Below are 12,947 nucleotides of genomic sequence, written 5' to 3'. Positions count from 1 at the left end.
AAGCTATAGTCCCCTCCGATGAAAACCGGTAGGGGACTAATAAGCACGTAAGAAATTTAAAATGAAGAAGCTTCATTCCCTGCAGATATAACAAACAATAATCTCTTACGCGAAGAGCACTTACTCCTCCACGAGCGCGCTGATGTGACGTATCGCCCCGCCTGCATATTTCAGTTCTATAAAAAAGCCGACTTAAACAAATGATACAAAACAAGCAAGCAAATACTCTATTAGCCCACACATTAAAGAATACTATTTCTCTAAGACAAAATAGTTGTCAAACTCATTGTTTTGAATATGTTAAAAACATACAGCTTTGGATTCACTTAGTGAACATGTTGTACATGTATTACCATATATTACAAAAAATATAATGCTCAATTCTTAAACTGATCAGTTCGAACTGATGTTCAATGAAAAAACATTAACCCCGGTTGGACCTTATTAGGGGCAGACCCTGCAATATCTCTTAAATGTGCCTGAAACACCGATTCAGGTGTCAGGTCCTCATCCATCGGCACATGTGGTGCTTGATGGCATTTATTTTTACACACAGATCTAAGTTGGTAGTATTTTTAGGTGCATGTGTAGTTTTGGAAAAATTATCTATTAGATGTACTTTAAAAATTACCAAAATAAGTGGTAAAGAAGATGAAGACAGTGTATTGACATTTTGACTTTAAAATGAATTGGTGCCGAATTCTTAGGCCATTGTTTGGAATAAGTTATGTAAAAGTTCTCTGCAAATGTTTGATGGATTTCTAAGATATCATCCGGAGAGTAGGTGCACTGTGAGCAAGCTCACAAATGATACACCGCGCTAAGAAAATGTAATAACTCATGTGTGAGTATTTCTCTATTGGAAAGTAATGGATGCACCATTTTTCTAATAGTGACCTTGAACTTGTAAAAATGACCTTGGGTCATGACACACCCTCAGGTCATGAGCAATCTGTGTGTGAAATTAAAACTTTCAATGTTTCTCTATAAGAAAGATATAGACTGAACACAAATTTTGCACTTATCCTTTCTTGAACCTTGACCTTGAACTTTCCCAAATCATCTTGGGTCAAAATCTTGACACACCCTCAGGTCATAAGCAATCTTTGTGTAAAGTAAATACTTTTAATGATTGATCTCCATAAAAAAACGTTAACCGGGTATAATAGACCGGACGCAAGTTTTGTACTTCTAGTGACCATGAACTTGCCCAAATGACTTTGAGTCAGTCATGACATACTCTCAGGTGATAGGCGATCTTTGTGTGAAGTAGGAACTTTCAATGATTCTCCATAAGAAAGATACAACTCAGACACAAAATACGACATTTAACAGGAAGTTGACATAGATATTTGTTCAAAAATGAATCCCACCATATGATATGCTTTAACAAAGAGTGTGTTAAGATTTCATGCATCTGTGATTATATATAAATAGCTGCTGAGAAATCTTTGTTCTAAAATTTGGGCTTCAAATAAACAAAGCTGTCATTAAACATGAAGTTGGCGTCTGACTGGTACTAAAATAAATCCCATCATAAGGCATTACCCAAAGAAAGAGTGTGTTAAAATTTCAAGTATCTGTAATTAATAGTTGTTGAGAAAATTGTGTCAAACATTTATTACGGATACACACACATTAACCCAAAGACAGACACTGAAAGGTGAAAAGTATAGAGTTCCTTCAGAGCTGGGGTATAAAAACATGATAAAATTGCAACATGCATGTATTTAACTTCTAATTAAGAAGGTAACTCTTGGCCATGAGTCCCCCAGTGGAAGAGAACATGAATATAACACCATTTGGGTTTTTAATCTGTGGATGTCAGGGAACAAATAAATTGCATGTATACTTCATTTAAGCTATTCAAATTGCTCATAGTGGATCTTGACCTCCCAAACTGATCACAGCAGAAAAATGACCTAACTAAAATTAGTGAAATATTTTCAACATTGGCAAATTAAGAATTAAAAAAAAAATCTTTTAAATTCAGTGTCATTTTAACATTGGGTGTAAAAACATAATACATCCTAACGAGATGTGAGCATATTTTATTGTTTAAAACTTGATAGTTGATTTTTGTTTAATTTGAAATACCCTGTATGTGTAAAGTATTGTAAAACTTTACAGTTTAAAACCATAATATAGCTCATGGCACAGCAGAACATGCCTCTAAATCTAGTTTGAAAGTGTAACATGAATAATTATGTACACTCTAGATTAATCTTACTTTTAATAATCATATTTAATAAAAAAATTAACTTAACATAAGTAACCACAGATTACAAAGCTCACCGAGACAAGGCATCACCTTTATGAGGATCAAGCAGGTTTGAGTGGTAGGAGATTTTTTTAGCATCCTTGATAATGGAGATTAGGCTCTGCATCTGAAGATACCTCTGCGTTTCGTTTATAATACAGTTAAATCAACTATGCAAGCTATCATCTATAAAACATGTTGCCTGTTCCAAAAAACTAAACCTCATCCAGCATCCCAAACCTATGGCTCAGATTCAGCATTCAAGCCTTTCAGGTGCAACAGTATCATAAGACGCATCATCCATACGAGTTTGGTGAATTTGGACCAGTAATAACTAAGATATCATCATCAGAGGGCACCTGTTTCGAAAACTTTAACCAGCTCTATAAAACTTTAACCTCCTCCAGCATCCAAAACCTATAGCTCAGATTCAGCATCCATGCCTGTCAGGTGCATCAGTATCATAAGACACACCATCCATTCAAGTTTGGTGAAGTTAGGACCAGTTATAACTAAGATATATTTTTTAGCATCCTTGATATTGGAGATCAAGCTCTGCATCTGAAGATACCACTTCAATTCAATCATATTATAGTTTAATCAACTATGCAAGATTGAAAAAATACTATTATCTATTAAACATGTGACCTGTTCCAAAATACTTAACCTTATCCAGCATCCAAACCTATGGCTCAGATTCAGCATTCAAGCCTGTCAGGTGCATCAGTATCATAAGACACACCATCCATGCAAGTTTGGTGAAGTTAGGACACGCATTTACTTAGATATTGCTATCAAAAGGCACTTGCAACAAAAACTCTAACCTGCTCCAAAAACCTCAACCTCCTCCAGCATCTGAAATTTAGGACCAAGATTCAGCACCCAAGTCTTTCAAGTCCATATTAAGTAGGTTCAGATGCATCATCCATGCAAGTTTGGTGAAGATAGGACAAGTAATAACTTACCGTACTAGATACAGGACCTGCAACAAAAACTTTAACCAGGTCCGGACGCCGACACCAATGCCATTGCCAGGGGTATAGCGTAAGCTTCCCTTGACTTTGTCTCGGTGAGCTTAAAAGGTAGTAGACCTGCATTACAGTAAGTAATGGCCGGCATACTCATACTTTACAGTCCTTATAGAAAGCAGTCAAAAACTGGACATATTTTATGGAGTTTTGTTTACATGTAAATCAAATCATACTATGGTGCATTAAGTTTTTACCTACACTACATGTAGCTATCACTCAAAATGAAAAAAAAAACATAACTTGACACATCAATTAAAGGTAATAGTTCATGTTCCCATCAACTGTATTATCTGCTCAAAGGCAGGGGTATCATCCAGCGCCACTGGACTCATTGTAGCTCATTTCAGAGTGCCCATGTAGACCAAGATATACCAACTACACGAAACAACAATAAACTTGAGCATGTATTCATGTACTGTACATCAGTGTCAAGTGTAAATTTATCAATTAAGACTTATTCCATTTTACAATTGAATCAAGAAAAGTTTTCTTGTTTTGTAAACTTCAACAATAAAATGAGCTTGAAATGCAATTATGGAAATAGTATTCTCGCTAATTAACTCTGTGTACAGTACAAATATACAAATACATGTACAATAATCTGAAAGCAGTATCATGCAAAAATATCAAAACAATACTTATGCAGTACTTCTCCAAACCATCACATATCAGTTGGAATTTCCATAGACCAAGACCTGCATGGGTTCATCAAGACATCTGTCCTCAAGGTGTGCTGGAAATAACAACAATACATTAGATTGAAAATTGAAATTAAGACCTGAATGCAGAAACAATACTGTACTTGAAGTTTATTAAGTAAAGTGTAAATAAAGTACAAGTTGTATAAGTCAACTAAAAAATAAGGTGTAGGTCATGTTTAAATTATATATTAGAATGCCTTGCTCATTATAACCATGCAATTAGCTGGTATACCTATTTGATAACCATTAGAACATACTACGTACATTTAAAACTAATCCACACTTGCTATTTCTGGTTTTAACATTTTAAATAAGAAAAGTTGCTAAAAATACTTAATTTTTTGTGCAAAACACACCTGTTGACAGCAAACAAGTATATACGTGTGTATATATATATACTGTATATATGGAGAAGCTACACAGCTCAATTGACTATGAGTAAAAAATGAACAACAACTATAATTAATGTAATTTTAAATAATCCTCATGTTAACTTATAACAAGCACACTGAGTAAAACTTACTTTATAAAATCATCCACTTTCAAAATCAAGTCAATGTCAGAAGGAGTACAAAGTACCAATCTTCTGAATGAGACAGATATATGATCTCGCTTCTAGGTAACCATGCTACGCTAAAGCCAGGAGCAATGTTTTACTTTAAGTGTCTGAAATTAAAAACAATTTTTAACTTCAATTTTAATAAATAAAATTGTTATCACTTTATTTCAGATAGCAATTTTAAAACACAAATAAAATTATTGCTTATCATCTCATTGGTTAAAGAACCCATGAATACATATGATACTTATTAATTAACGTGGTATGGGATTCCTCCATGTTGTGACATACTATTTATCGAAGTAAACAATAAAATCAATTGAAATTTTATAACTTATTTTGTTCCCACAGTTGTCACATAACAGCGTAGTGCAGTGGGTTAGAGGGTTTACTACAAATCTTAAGTCATTATTTCGAATCCTGCTGGTGTTTTTGCAATTTTTACCTTTCCAAAAACTTTTAAAACATGTTTTTTGGTTAAAAATATTAAAATTTACAAATTCTAAACTTGTGAATGTATTTTAATTAAAATGTACTTTTATCCAAATTAATATTGACAGATGTCCCATAGCTTCGTAAGTGATTTTACTGCATTGTCAGTTATTTACAAAGTCAAGTTTATACAATCATTTCACACTCACAGAGAGAAATCCTGTGGCGTTCAGTGACCTCAAAGCCTCCAAATTGTGGGTCCACAAAAGATTCACACTATGCTGCAAAGGAGATTTGAATTAAGTCTAATTATCAGCAGCAGTGATTTGTGCTGAGGTCCAAACACTATTTCACTTTCAGTTTGTCTGAGTAACTGCATAGGAGACTTGATTAAAATCAACTCCTAAAAAAATGATATCAATAATGATACATTGTATTACAGTGTAACTTAAGTGTAAATCCCTCCCCCTTAGGCATTAATAACCACTTTTTTAGTGGTGACGGTCAGACAAGCACAGTTTTACAGGTACTCAATAACAAATATAACAGCACAATTCTTTTTTCATGCATTCACATTCTTCACATTTATTTCTATACTATCATTAAGGTATATTCATCAAATGGGTCTAGATGCATTGATTTTTTGGTACTTGAACATTTATTCAATACAGCAAATCTTCATATTAAACTTAAAGGGGCATGGTCACGATTTTGGTAAAAAATTATCTTTCCGATTTTAATGTTTACAATGCTTCAGTAAGGCATTTTCAACAGGCAACCAAAAGGACCTGGTTCACTTCCCTTAAAAATTGGCCCTCTTTCAAATTAGCTAATTTTTTTACAATATCGACTCAAGAACGTGTAGAATAAGAATTTATCAAAATAAATTTAGTCAGGCATTTAGTCACCCCACACAAGGTTGTTGAATATAGCATGGTTACGCTATCGTTACGTCGCATATTTGCAACGTCATGACGTCATATATCTTTAAGACCTGGGCAATTTTTAATCCATACTTAATTTGAAATAGATTCATTAATATTTTGTTTCCAAATTAACAGTTCACAGTTTAATTTTTTTATTTCAACAATTTAAATTTTAAAGACTTATCAGCCAAAAAGTCGGGATAAGTATCCAGAACTAACAAAAGAATCAAAATAACACAGACCTCCATCAAATCTTTTCTATCAAGTCAACAACAGTTTGTTGGGATTATTTTTACGAATATTTAAACAAGTTAGATTTAACAATTTTCAAGACTCACAATCAAAAAACATTATTCCATATTATATTGATTCTGTTTTTAGCAAAATACAGCTATAAATGGAATCTTTGTTAAAGCACAAATGACATTTTTATTTAATCAAAGAACTTCTTTTGGGGTTTTTTCTGTCGAGAATAACAGAAGTTTTCTTGTGGTTGATGGATGTTCAACTGCCAACAGAAAGCTTTGGAACTTATGGCGCATGTTTGGTACAAGTCATTAAAACATTTGAGAGACATTCTTACTAAAATACTAGTTACACATGCAAGTCAAACTTCACAAAATTCTTGATATATATCAATGATTTTAAGTACTTTTATTTCAAATAAGCCCAAATCAAGATCAGACAGACAATATATTTACATGCCTATATGTTTTTTTGAACATGCTCAAAAGCAAAACCAGTACCTATGCCAAAAAGCATTTTAAAGTTTAATATATATTATACTGTATACAGTCTTTTTTTCAATGCGATACATGAGCCAAATAAATATGAAATTCGTACCTCTGGTCAAGATATGAGGTTTGATAGACAAATGGACAAACAGTCGGTCTACATGTATATGTTGCTCTGAAGTCAACAATGTAATATAACAAAATAATCCATGAAATCTAAAAGTGATTATCCTTTAAATATTTCCAACAAAGTGCGGAATGAAAATGAAAGGCTAGGCCCTATGAAGTGTTTAATTTTCTCAGCGCATGTAACATATCCAATGTACCTTTTAAGGTACAATTCTGAGTAAACTGGCACATATCACTACAAAATAAGTGATCATGGTGATAGCAAAGATAAATAAAATTAAACATGCTTCATCTCCCCAAAAACATATTCAATAAAGATGATCAAATCATTTGTAATTTCTAACCAATTGTAAAATAATTTAATTAACATGCTTACAAAAAAGCTGTCTTGTTGAATTTTAAAAAGTCTAAATAAATTCATATTATTCGATTTCTTCATTGTCTAGCAAAACTACTATGAGGAAACAACCTTGGGGGGATGAAATAATTATTTTATGCATAAAACTGAGGATTAAACAATATACAGTGTATAAAGAAAATTACCACTGTACAAATAAATTATTTAGTTGAAATGTGCGTGTTTAAAGAAAAACTACAAAGAAAGTTTATACTCCTACAATTTTTTTCTCTGTAACACACATAACATTAATTGAAAAAAAAATCAGACCTCTATGAAAAATGACAATAACAAACTGTCAGAATGTTAACAAAATTAATTTGGTAATTAAACAGTTTACTTTCAAGAGTAATACCATAATTAGTGCAATTCCAATTTAAATACATGTACTGGGTAACTGCATCAGATATTTTGAGTACATGAATTACACAAAAAAAATTAATTGACATTGATTAAACTTATAGCATATCTATACATATGGTTGGCCAATTTCCACCTTTGACATAAAACCACACTAGCTAATTTACTTGAAAAAAAACTGTTGTTTACATCTGGGGCAGATTATTTCTGCATGCATCCAACATTAAACTCACACAAAAGTTTTCATGTAAATCCGCTTCCCTAAATGAATTAAGGTTAATATTAATTCAGTCTACTTAAACAAAATAGACTGCAGAATATTATAACAATAACTGAATAGATCATAATAAAAATTGAGGCAATTGGCAATGCAGGTAGCATGTATATACATGTATGGTACACATTTATATCTATGAAGAACAGGCAGTCTATTGTTCATTCAAGCACTCTGAGGAATCATCCTCTGATTCTGACTCATCAATTGCATCTGGAATAACAGCTGCATCATCAATGAACTTGCTCCAGTCCCTTACAGATCTTAAGGACTCCATGTCACGTCCTAAACCAATATACCATAAAACTGCGGCAATGTGGGCACACATACCCACTACTCTTGCCCCAGCACGACATCTACAATACCATCCAATCACGCTTCCCTCATCATATCGTATCCAAAGAAGGTAAGACTTTGAGGAAATATGCCGGCTCCTAATCCTGACTCTTATCAAGGACGGGTCTTCTTTATGAACCATGATATCACATCCATTCCCAAAGTGTTCCTCTGCATAACTACTAGCAAGCTTCACTTGATATGTGCCACAGGTCAGCTCTCGAAGTTGATCTTCATCAAGACGAGGAAAATCCTGAAGCTCGTCAGGGTGTTTCCAGATCGCTGAGCGGGTATCCAGTTTCCTTTCTTCTACTTCCTCTTTTAGTTGATTGATTTGTCTGGACAGGTACTGCATCTTAGCTGCTACAAGAGAGTCTTCCTCAGTGCAACCTAAAGATAATTCATGAAATGTAATGTACATGTAACAAAAAACTAAGAGACCCAAGGATCTAACAGCGTGGGTCCTAACATACACTGAATATAGCATACTCTACAATTGATACACACAATTAAAGATGAAACAAAATAAACTGATTGGTGATATATGTTTATACCCAAAACCAAGTAAAATCGGATGATCAGGGATAAACAAAATACTGTAATACACTCACATTTCTTCACTAGCATCGTGTACACTTAACAATATTATACTTGTAGTGACTTAATTAAGTGACTTAAATATAAAGAAGTTCCATTATTCATGGCTATCATTTTCAAAGCATATATACATACCAGTTGACAAAGGTGGAAAGTACTTGTTTGATATTCCACACACAATCTTGATGAAGTCACTAATGAACGGCACCTGGGACGAAGGAAGGACACGGTCAAAAAACTTCCACCTCTTTATCCTTGCATTAGCAGATTCTACCACCCAGCGTATCTGTAACATAAATAATAAAAGAGATCAACTCTATGTGAATATACTAATATATAGCAACTCTCTCTTTCTCTCTCTCTTCTCTCTCTCCTCTCTCTCTCTCTCTCTCCTGATTCTTTCTTATTTATAAATTAGAATAATGCTGTATATAGCATACCTTACCTTGGTCACTAAACGGCTTGTATTTGCATCTGCTGTTGACATTTGCTTTTCACCTTTCTTCATAAATGCAGGCATGGCAGATACTAATCCAAGGTCTTCAAGTAATGTCAAGGAATCCCGAAAGCCTCTGTCTACAACAAACACATCTCTCTCTTCGATCCACTTCAACACATCTTCTTTGTTAGTCTTCATGATGTGGCTCAAGATTGCAGCATCATTGTTCTTCGCTACATATGGTCCAAGGACAGAGAGGTAATAGCCACTAGTTGTTACAACAATCATTGGCTTCACCAATGGACGACCCTTATGCATGCTATATGATTTCCTTTGAAAGGCAAAGTTCATACTTTTTTGTATATAAATGTATGTGCCGTCTAAAACAAGAATGGCTTGGGTGCCAGTACCACCAAAAAGAGACTCTGCTAATGGCCTGGTATGCTTATTTATAACATCCTCTCTGGAGATGTGCTGAAACCCAACATTGTTTGGTACAAATGTCTCCATCAGTGTTCTCCTCACTACCGAGATGGCGCGACGAATGCTTGACTTTGAAACATTTAATAGTGTTGACAGCATTTCATTGGACAGACCACATCTCATCTTAAGAAGAAAAATTCCAAGGCTGGTTCTAACACTGCGAGTGGATGTGTTCTTTACCTTTCCATCTACAGCTGATAGCAGATCATCAAAGGAGACTTTATTTATTCCAGTGAGGTTGACATACTCTTGGTCACTCAATGCATTTGGATCATCAAAGTCTATTCTTTTCCCTCCATTTAGCAGAGCAATCTCCCTTAGATACATAAGCATATCAACAATAGATGTCCTGTTAAGTGTAGATGTTTCTGAAAATGAGGAAATTTTTTCTAGTGCCTCTTCAGTGAATCTTCCATTGGGGAGATGACGTGTGCAGCATCTTGAACCTGGCGGAATCAATACTCCTTGTTGTAAAAAAACAGAGTGACGTTCATTTGATGACACCACAACCAACTTTGGCCCAGGTTTTCTGCAGATGAAGCAGCTGGAATGACTGGAAGATGTGGAGGGCACTGTCAGGGTTACTGATGGAGGACTGTGAATGGCAGCATTCCTAGCATTAATTTGCTTCCTCTCTGGAGGAGAGAAGGGAGCTGTGTCTCTTAACTCATGCTCCAAGTTTTGTTGTTCACTTTTCCTCCGCTTAAGATGAGAATGTACCTTCACTCGACACAAACTACACAACACTTCATCCTCAGACACATCGCCTACAGTCCACTTCTGGAGAACTAGTCGTTGTGCAGCTGTCACAGTACGTCGATCTCTCTGGTTTGTTCGTTTCTTACAGCAAACACAAGGATATTCTCTTTTCCTCATATGCTATTAAATATAATAAGCAGTAAATTAATTAATTTGTGCACCACTATAATAAGCAAGTTTACCAACGTCTGTTGACAAATATGTAAGCAGATGTACTAATAATTATATAATGCATTAATTATGATTAATGATAAATATTGGCAAGATTGTATATATAACCAATGGGCCACAGCAACTCAGTTGGTCATGCAATTTAATTGGCTTGCTGTATTTTTGATACTTTTTCTTTTTTCTTCTTATATTCTTATATTTTTTTTCTTCAATAATGGCCTAATTACCCTTTAGATTTTTTTTTTTTTTACAAAAAATAATTATATTAATAATATCCTACCTTAAAGAGTTCTTTTCCCATGCCTAGGTGAAACTATTGTACTCTAATTGTTGTGGCAGTCATATCTTTCTTAGGCCATGGTCATGTATTGAATAAACTTGAATCTTCAATACCCAATATTGCCCTTTATAATTCATAAATATAATGAACCAAATAAACAGTTTATTAGTTTTTTTTTCATTTTCTATGTAATTTTTGATCATTGTCAAACTTTCCTTTAATCGCCTAACCTACCAGGGGCCAAGATTAAAGCAAATTTAAGTTTAGATATATTTTTTGAAGTGTCTCATACATTAACATTATGTACATAATTCACATGTTAAAATGCTCACACAATTAATGTACATGACTCAATATGGGACATCATAGACAATACAATATTAAAACTTCATAATATTTTGTCTTTTCATTCGTTAATACATATAGCTATTAAAAAAATAATTTGTATCAAGTGTTCTAACAGCTACGTACCGGTATACACACGTACAGATATGACATAATATCTATAGCAAATATATCCAGATATAATTCTAGTTTTAACAGTTTAAAGCTGTAAAATAACTTGTAATCTTAAAAACAAATTATCTATTGGACCATAAACATGAGTATATTTTTCATCACATACCAAAGTTCGTATAAAAGTAGTTCCACAAATCTATTTTATAAAGTTGGCTACCTCAAGTAAATCTATTTATAGTAACAGGTACTTTCCAATTGTTTATAGGGAAACACACGGTGCATGTGTGAAATGCGCTATATACCTCTCATAATGAACAAATTATAAAAAAAAATATGACCAAACGTCCATTGATAAACTGTGATCAAGTCCACAAATTCACAACTGACGACGAAAATTGTCCATTATTGTTATAGGCCTACCCTAAACCAGTACTGTCCGAGTGTATATCGATAAACATGTACATCTGTAACCTTCAAAATGACTATTAAAATGCATGTATATGTAAACACACTGAATAAAATGTTTTATTTAATGAGTGTATTAATTACACAATGTAGGTGGATTACTAAATACTAGTGAAATCGCTTACATAGTGTTACAGTACCAGGAGACGATTGTGTGCATTTTGTGTTCAAGTCGTCTCTACATGCAAATGAAGAAGAGGGGCAGGTTTACATGGTTTAGTTCTTTTTTTCATGGCAGTTTGACACTGTACAATTCTATGGATTTAAACTTACCTATAAACAAAAGTGGCAGTCTTGGATTTCTCCAAATTAAACTCGGACACCTCGATCATTCGTCTGCGTTTGTCACTACGGTGACGTCATACTGTTTACACAGCGAAAGGGAAACAACTCAAAAATTTGTTTGTTTTTTTTAGAAATTAACATAGTGCGCAGAATTTTACCATCGTGATTTTCGGCATGGAAGTCGCTCCTATAGAGTTTTATTTTTTGGCAAAGTAAGAACTTGGTAAATCAATGCGCACACAGTAAAATGCTGAATTATACTGCCGATTTTACCAATTTTTTCCGGATATTGTAATTCCGCCGGAGAATTTCACGTAAAAAAATCATCTTCGAGGCAATATCGGCAAAATTTATTCCATATTTAAATAATACATATATTAAATATATATTTACGGTACAATTTATTTTTCAAGAGTGCAGTTAATTTTTTGGTAAATTTGAGGGCGTAATATCACATCAACTGAATCAAGTTCTTTGAGTGTCATTCGTTGAGTTATAAGCGAGTTACTGAACTTGCAATTCTTCGCTATGTAAACAAAGCTTTTGTTTACATTTTGAATGTTGAAGTGGAAATTCCAGTTTTAGACCTATTATGAATGTGTTGAACTTAGAAACTATATATTTATGCTTAAAAAGAATTTAAAGATGGAGAAATCAGCTTGAAAATGATTTTTAACAGGCATATTGAACCTATGTAAACGAAAACAGGGCACGAGCCTTGTTTACATGACAAAGATTTGTGAGCCCTTTATCTTGCTTATAACTCTACGACTGACTCTCAAATTTCATTTGATTATTAGAAATACATTTCTAAAACAATGTGAATAATAAAACAGTAAAATGGAATTTGAACAAAATCGTGACCATGCC

General features: G+C 33.7%; 2 protein-coding genes across 3 annotated transcripts in view; both read right to left on the bottom strand.

The window, feature by feature from the left end:
- Positions 1–5,204: 5,204 nt before the first annotated feature.
- The window catches only part of LOC128186915 (uncharacterized), a 33,055-nt gene continuing 25,312 nt past the window's right edge, over positions 5,205–12,947 (bottom strand). The window contains exon 11 of the mRNA XM_052856895.1: positions 5,205–5,264. The gene's annotated coding sequence lies outside the window, so the exon portion shown is untranslated. The remainder of the gene's footprint in view (positions 5,265–12,947) is intronic.
- On the bottom strand, positions 6,541–12,527 carry LOC128186916 (uncharacterized). 2 transcript variants are annotated; one of them, XM_052856897.1, is made up of 5 exons: positions 12,066–12,527; positions 10,869–10,972; positions 9,182–10,537; positions 8,872–9,022; positions 6,541–8,529 (listed from the first exon to the last, which is right to left on the bottom strand). In XM_052856897.1, exons 2-5 carry the CDS (start codon positions 10,887–10,889, stop codon positions 7,958–7,960), a joined length of 2,100 nt encoding a protein of 699 aa, XP_052712857.1. In that variant the 5' UTR covers positions 10,890–10,972; positions 12,066–12,527; the 3' UTR covers positions 6,541–7,957. The 2 variants fall into 2 exon arrangements, with proteins under 2 accessions (XP_052712857.1, XP_052712856.1); XM_052856896.1 differs by lacking the exon at positions 12,066–12,527 and having other exon boundaries at positions 10,869–11,543.

This window comes from Crassostrea angulata, chromosome 6, assembly GCF_025612915.1.
Source record: "Crassostrea angulata isolate pt1a10 chromosome 6, ASM2561291v2, whole genome shotgun sequence".
NCBI classification, from domain to species: Eukaryota; Metazoa; Mollusca; class Bivalvia; order Ostreida; family Ostreidae; genus Magallana; species Magallana angulata.
The sequence above is the reverse complement of the archived record's forward strand: the minus strand, read 5'-3'. Positions and strand labels throughout refer to the sequence as shown.

Excerpts from the sequence above, each read along its gene's own strand:
- LOC128186916 (XM_052856897.1), bottom strand. The coding sequence starts at position 10,889 with ATGGGAAAAGAACTCTTTAAG. Across the intron at positions 10,538-10,868 it reads TGGGAAAAGAACTCTTTAAG|CATATGAGGAAAAGAGAATA; the intron begins GTAGGATATTAT and ends TATATTTAATAG. Across the intron at positions 9,023-9,181 it reads CAAGCCGTTTAGTGACCAAG|ATACGCTGGGTGGTAGAATC; the intron begins GTAAGGTATGCT and ends TTTATGTTACAG.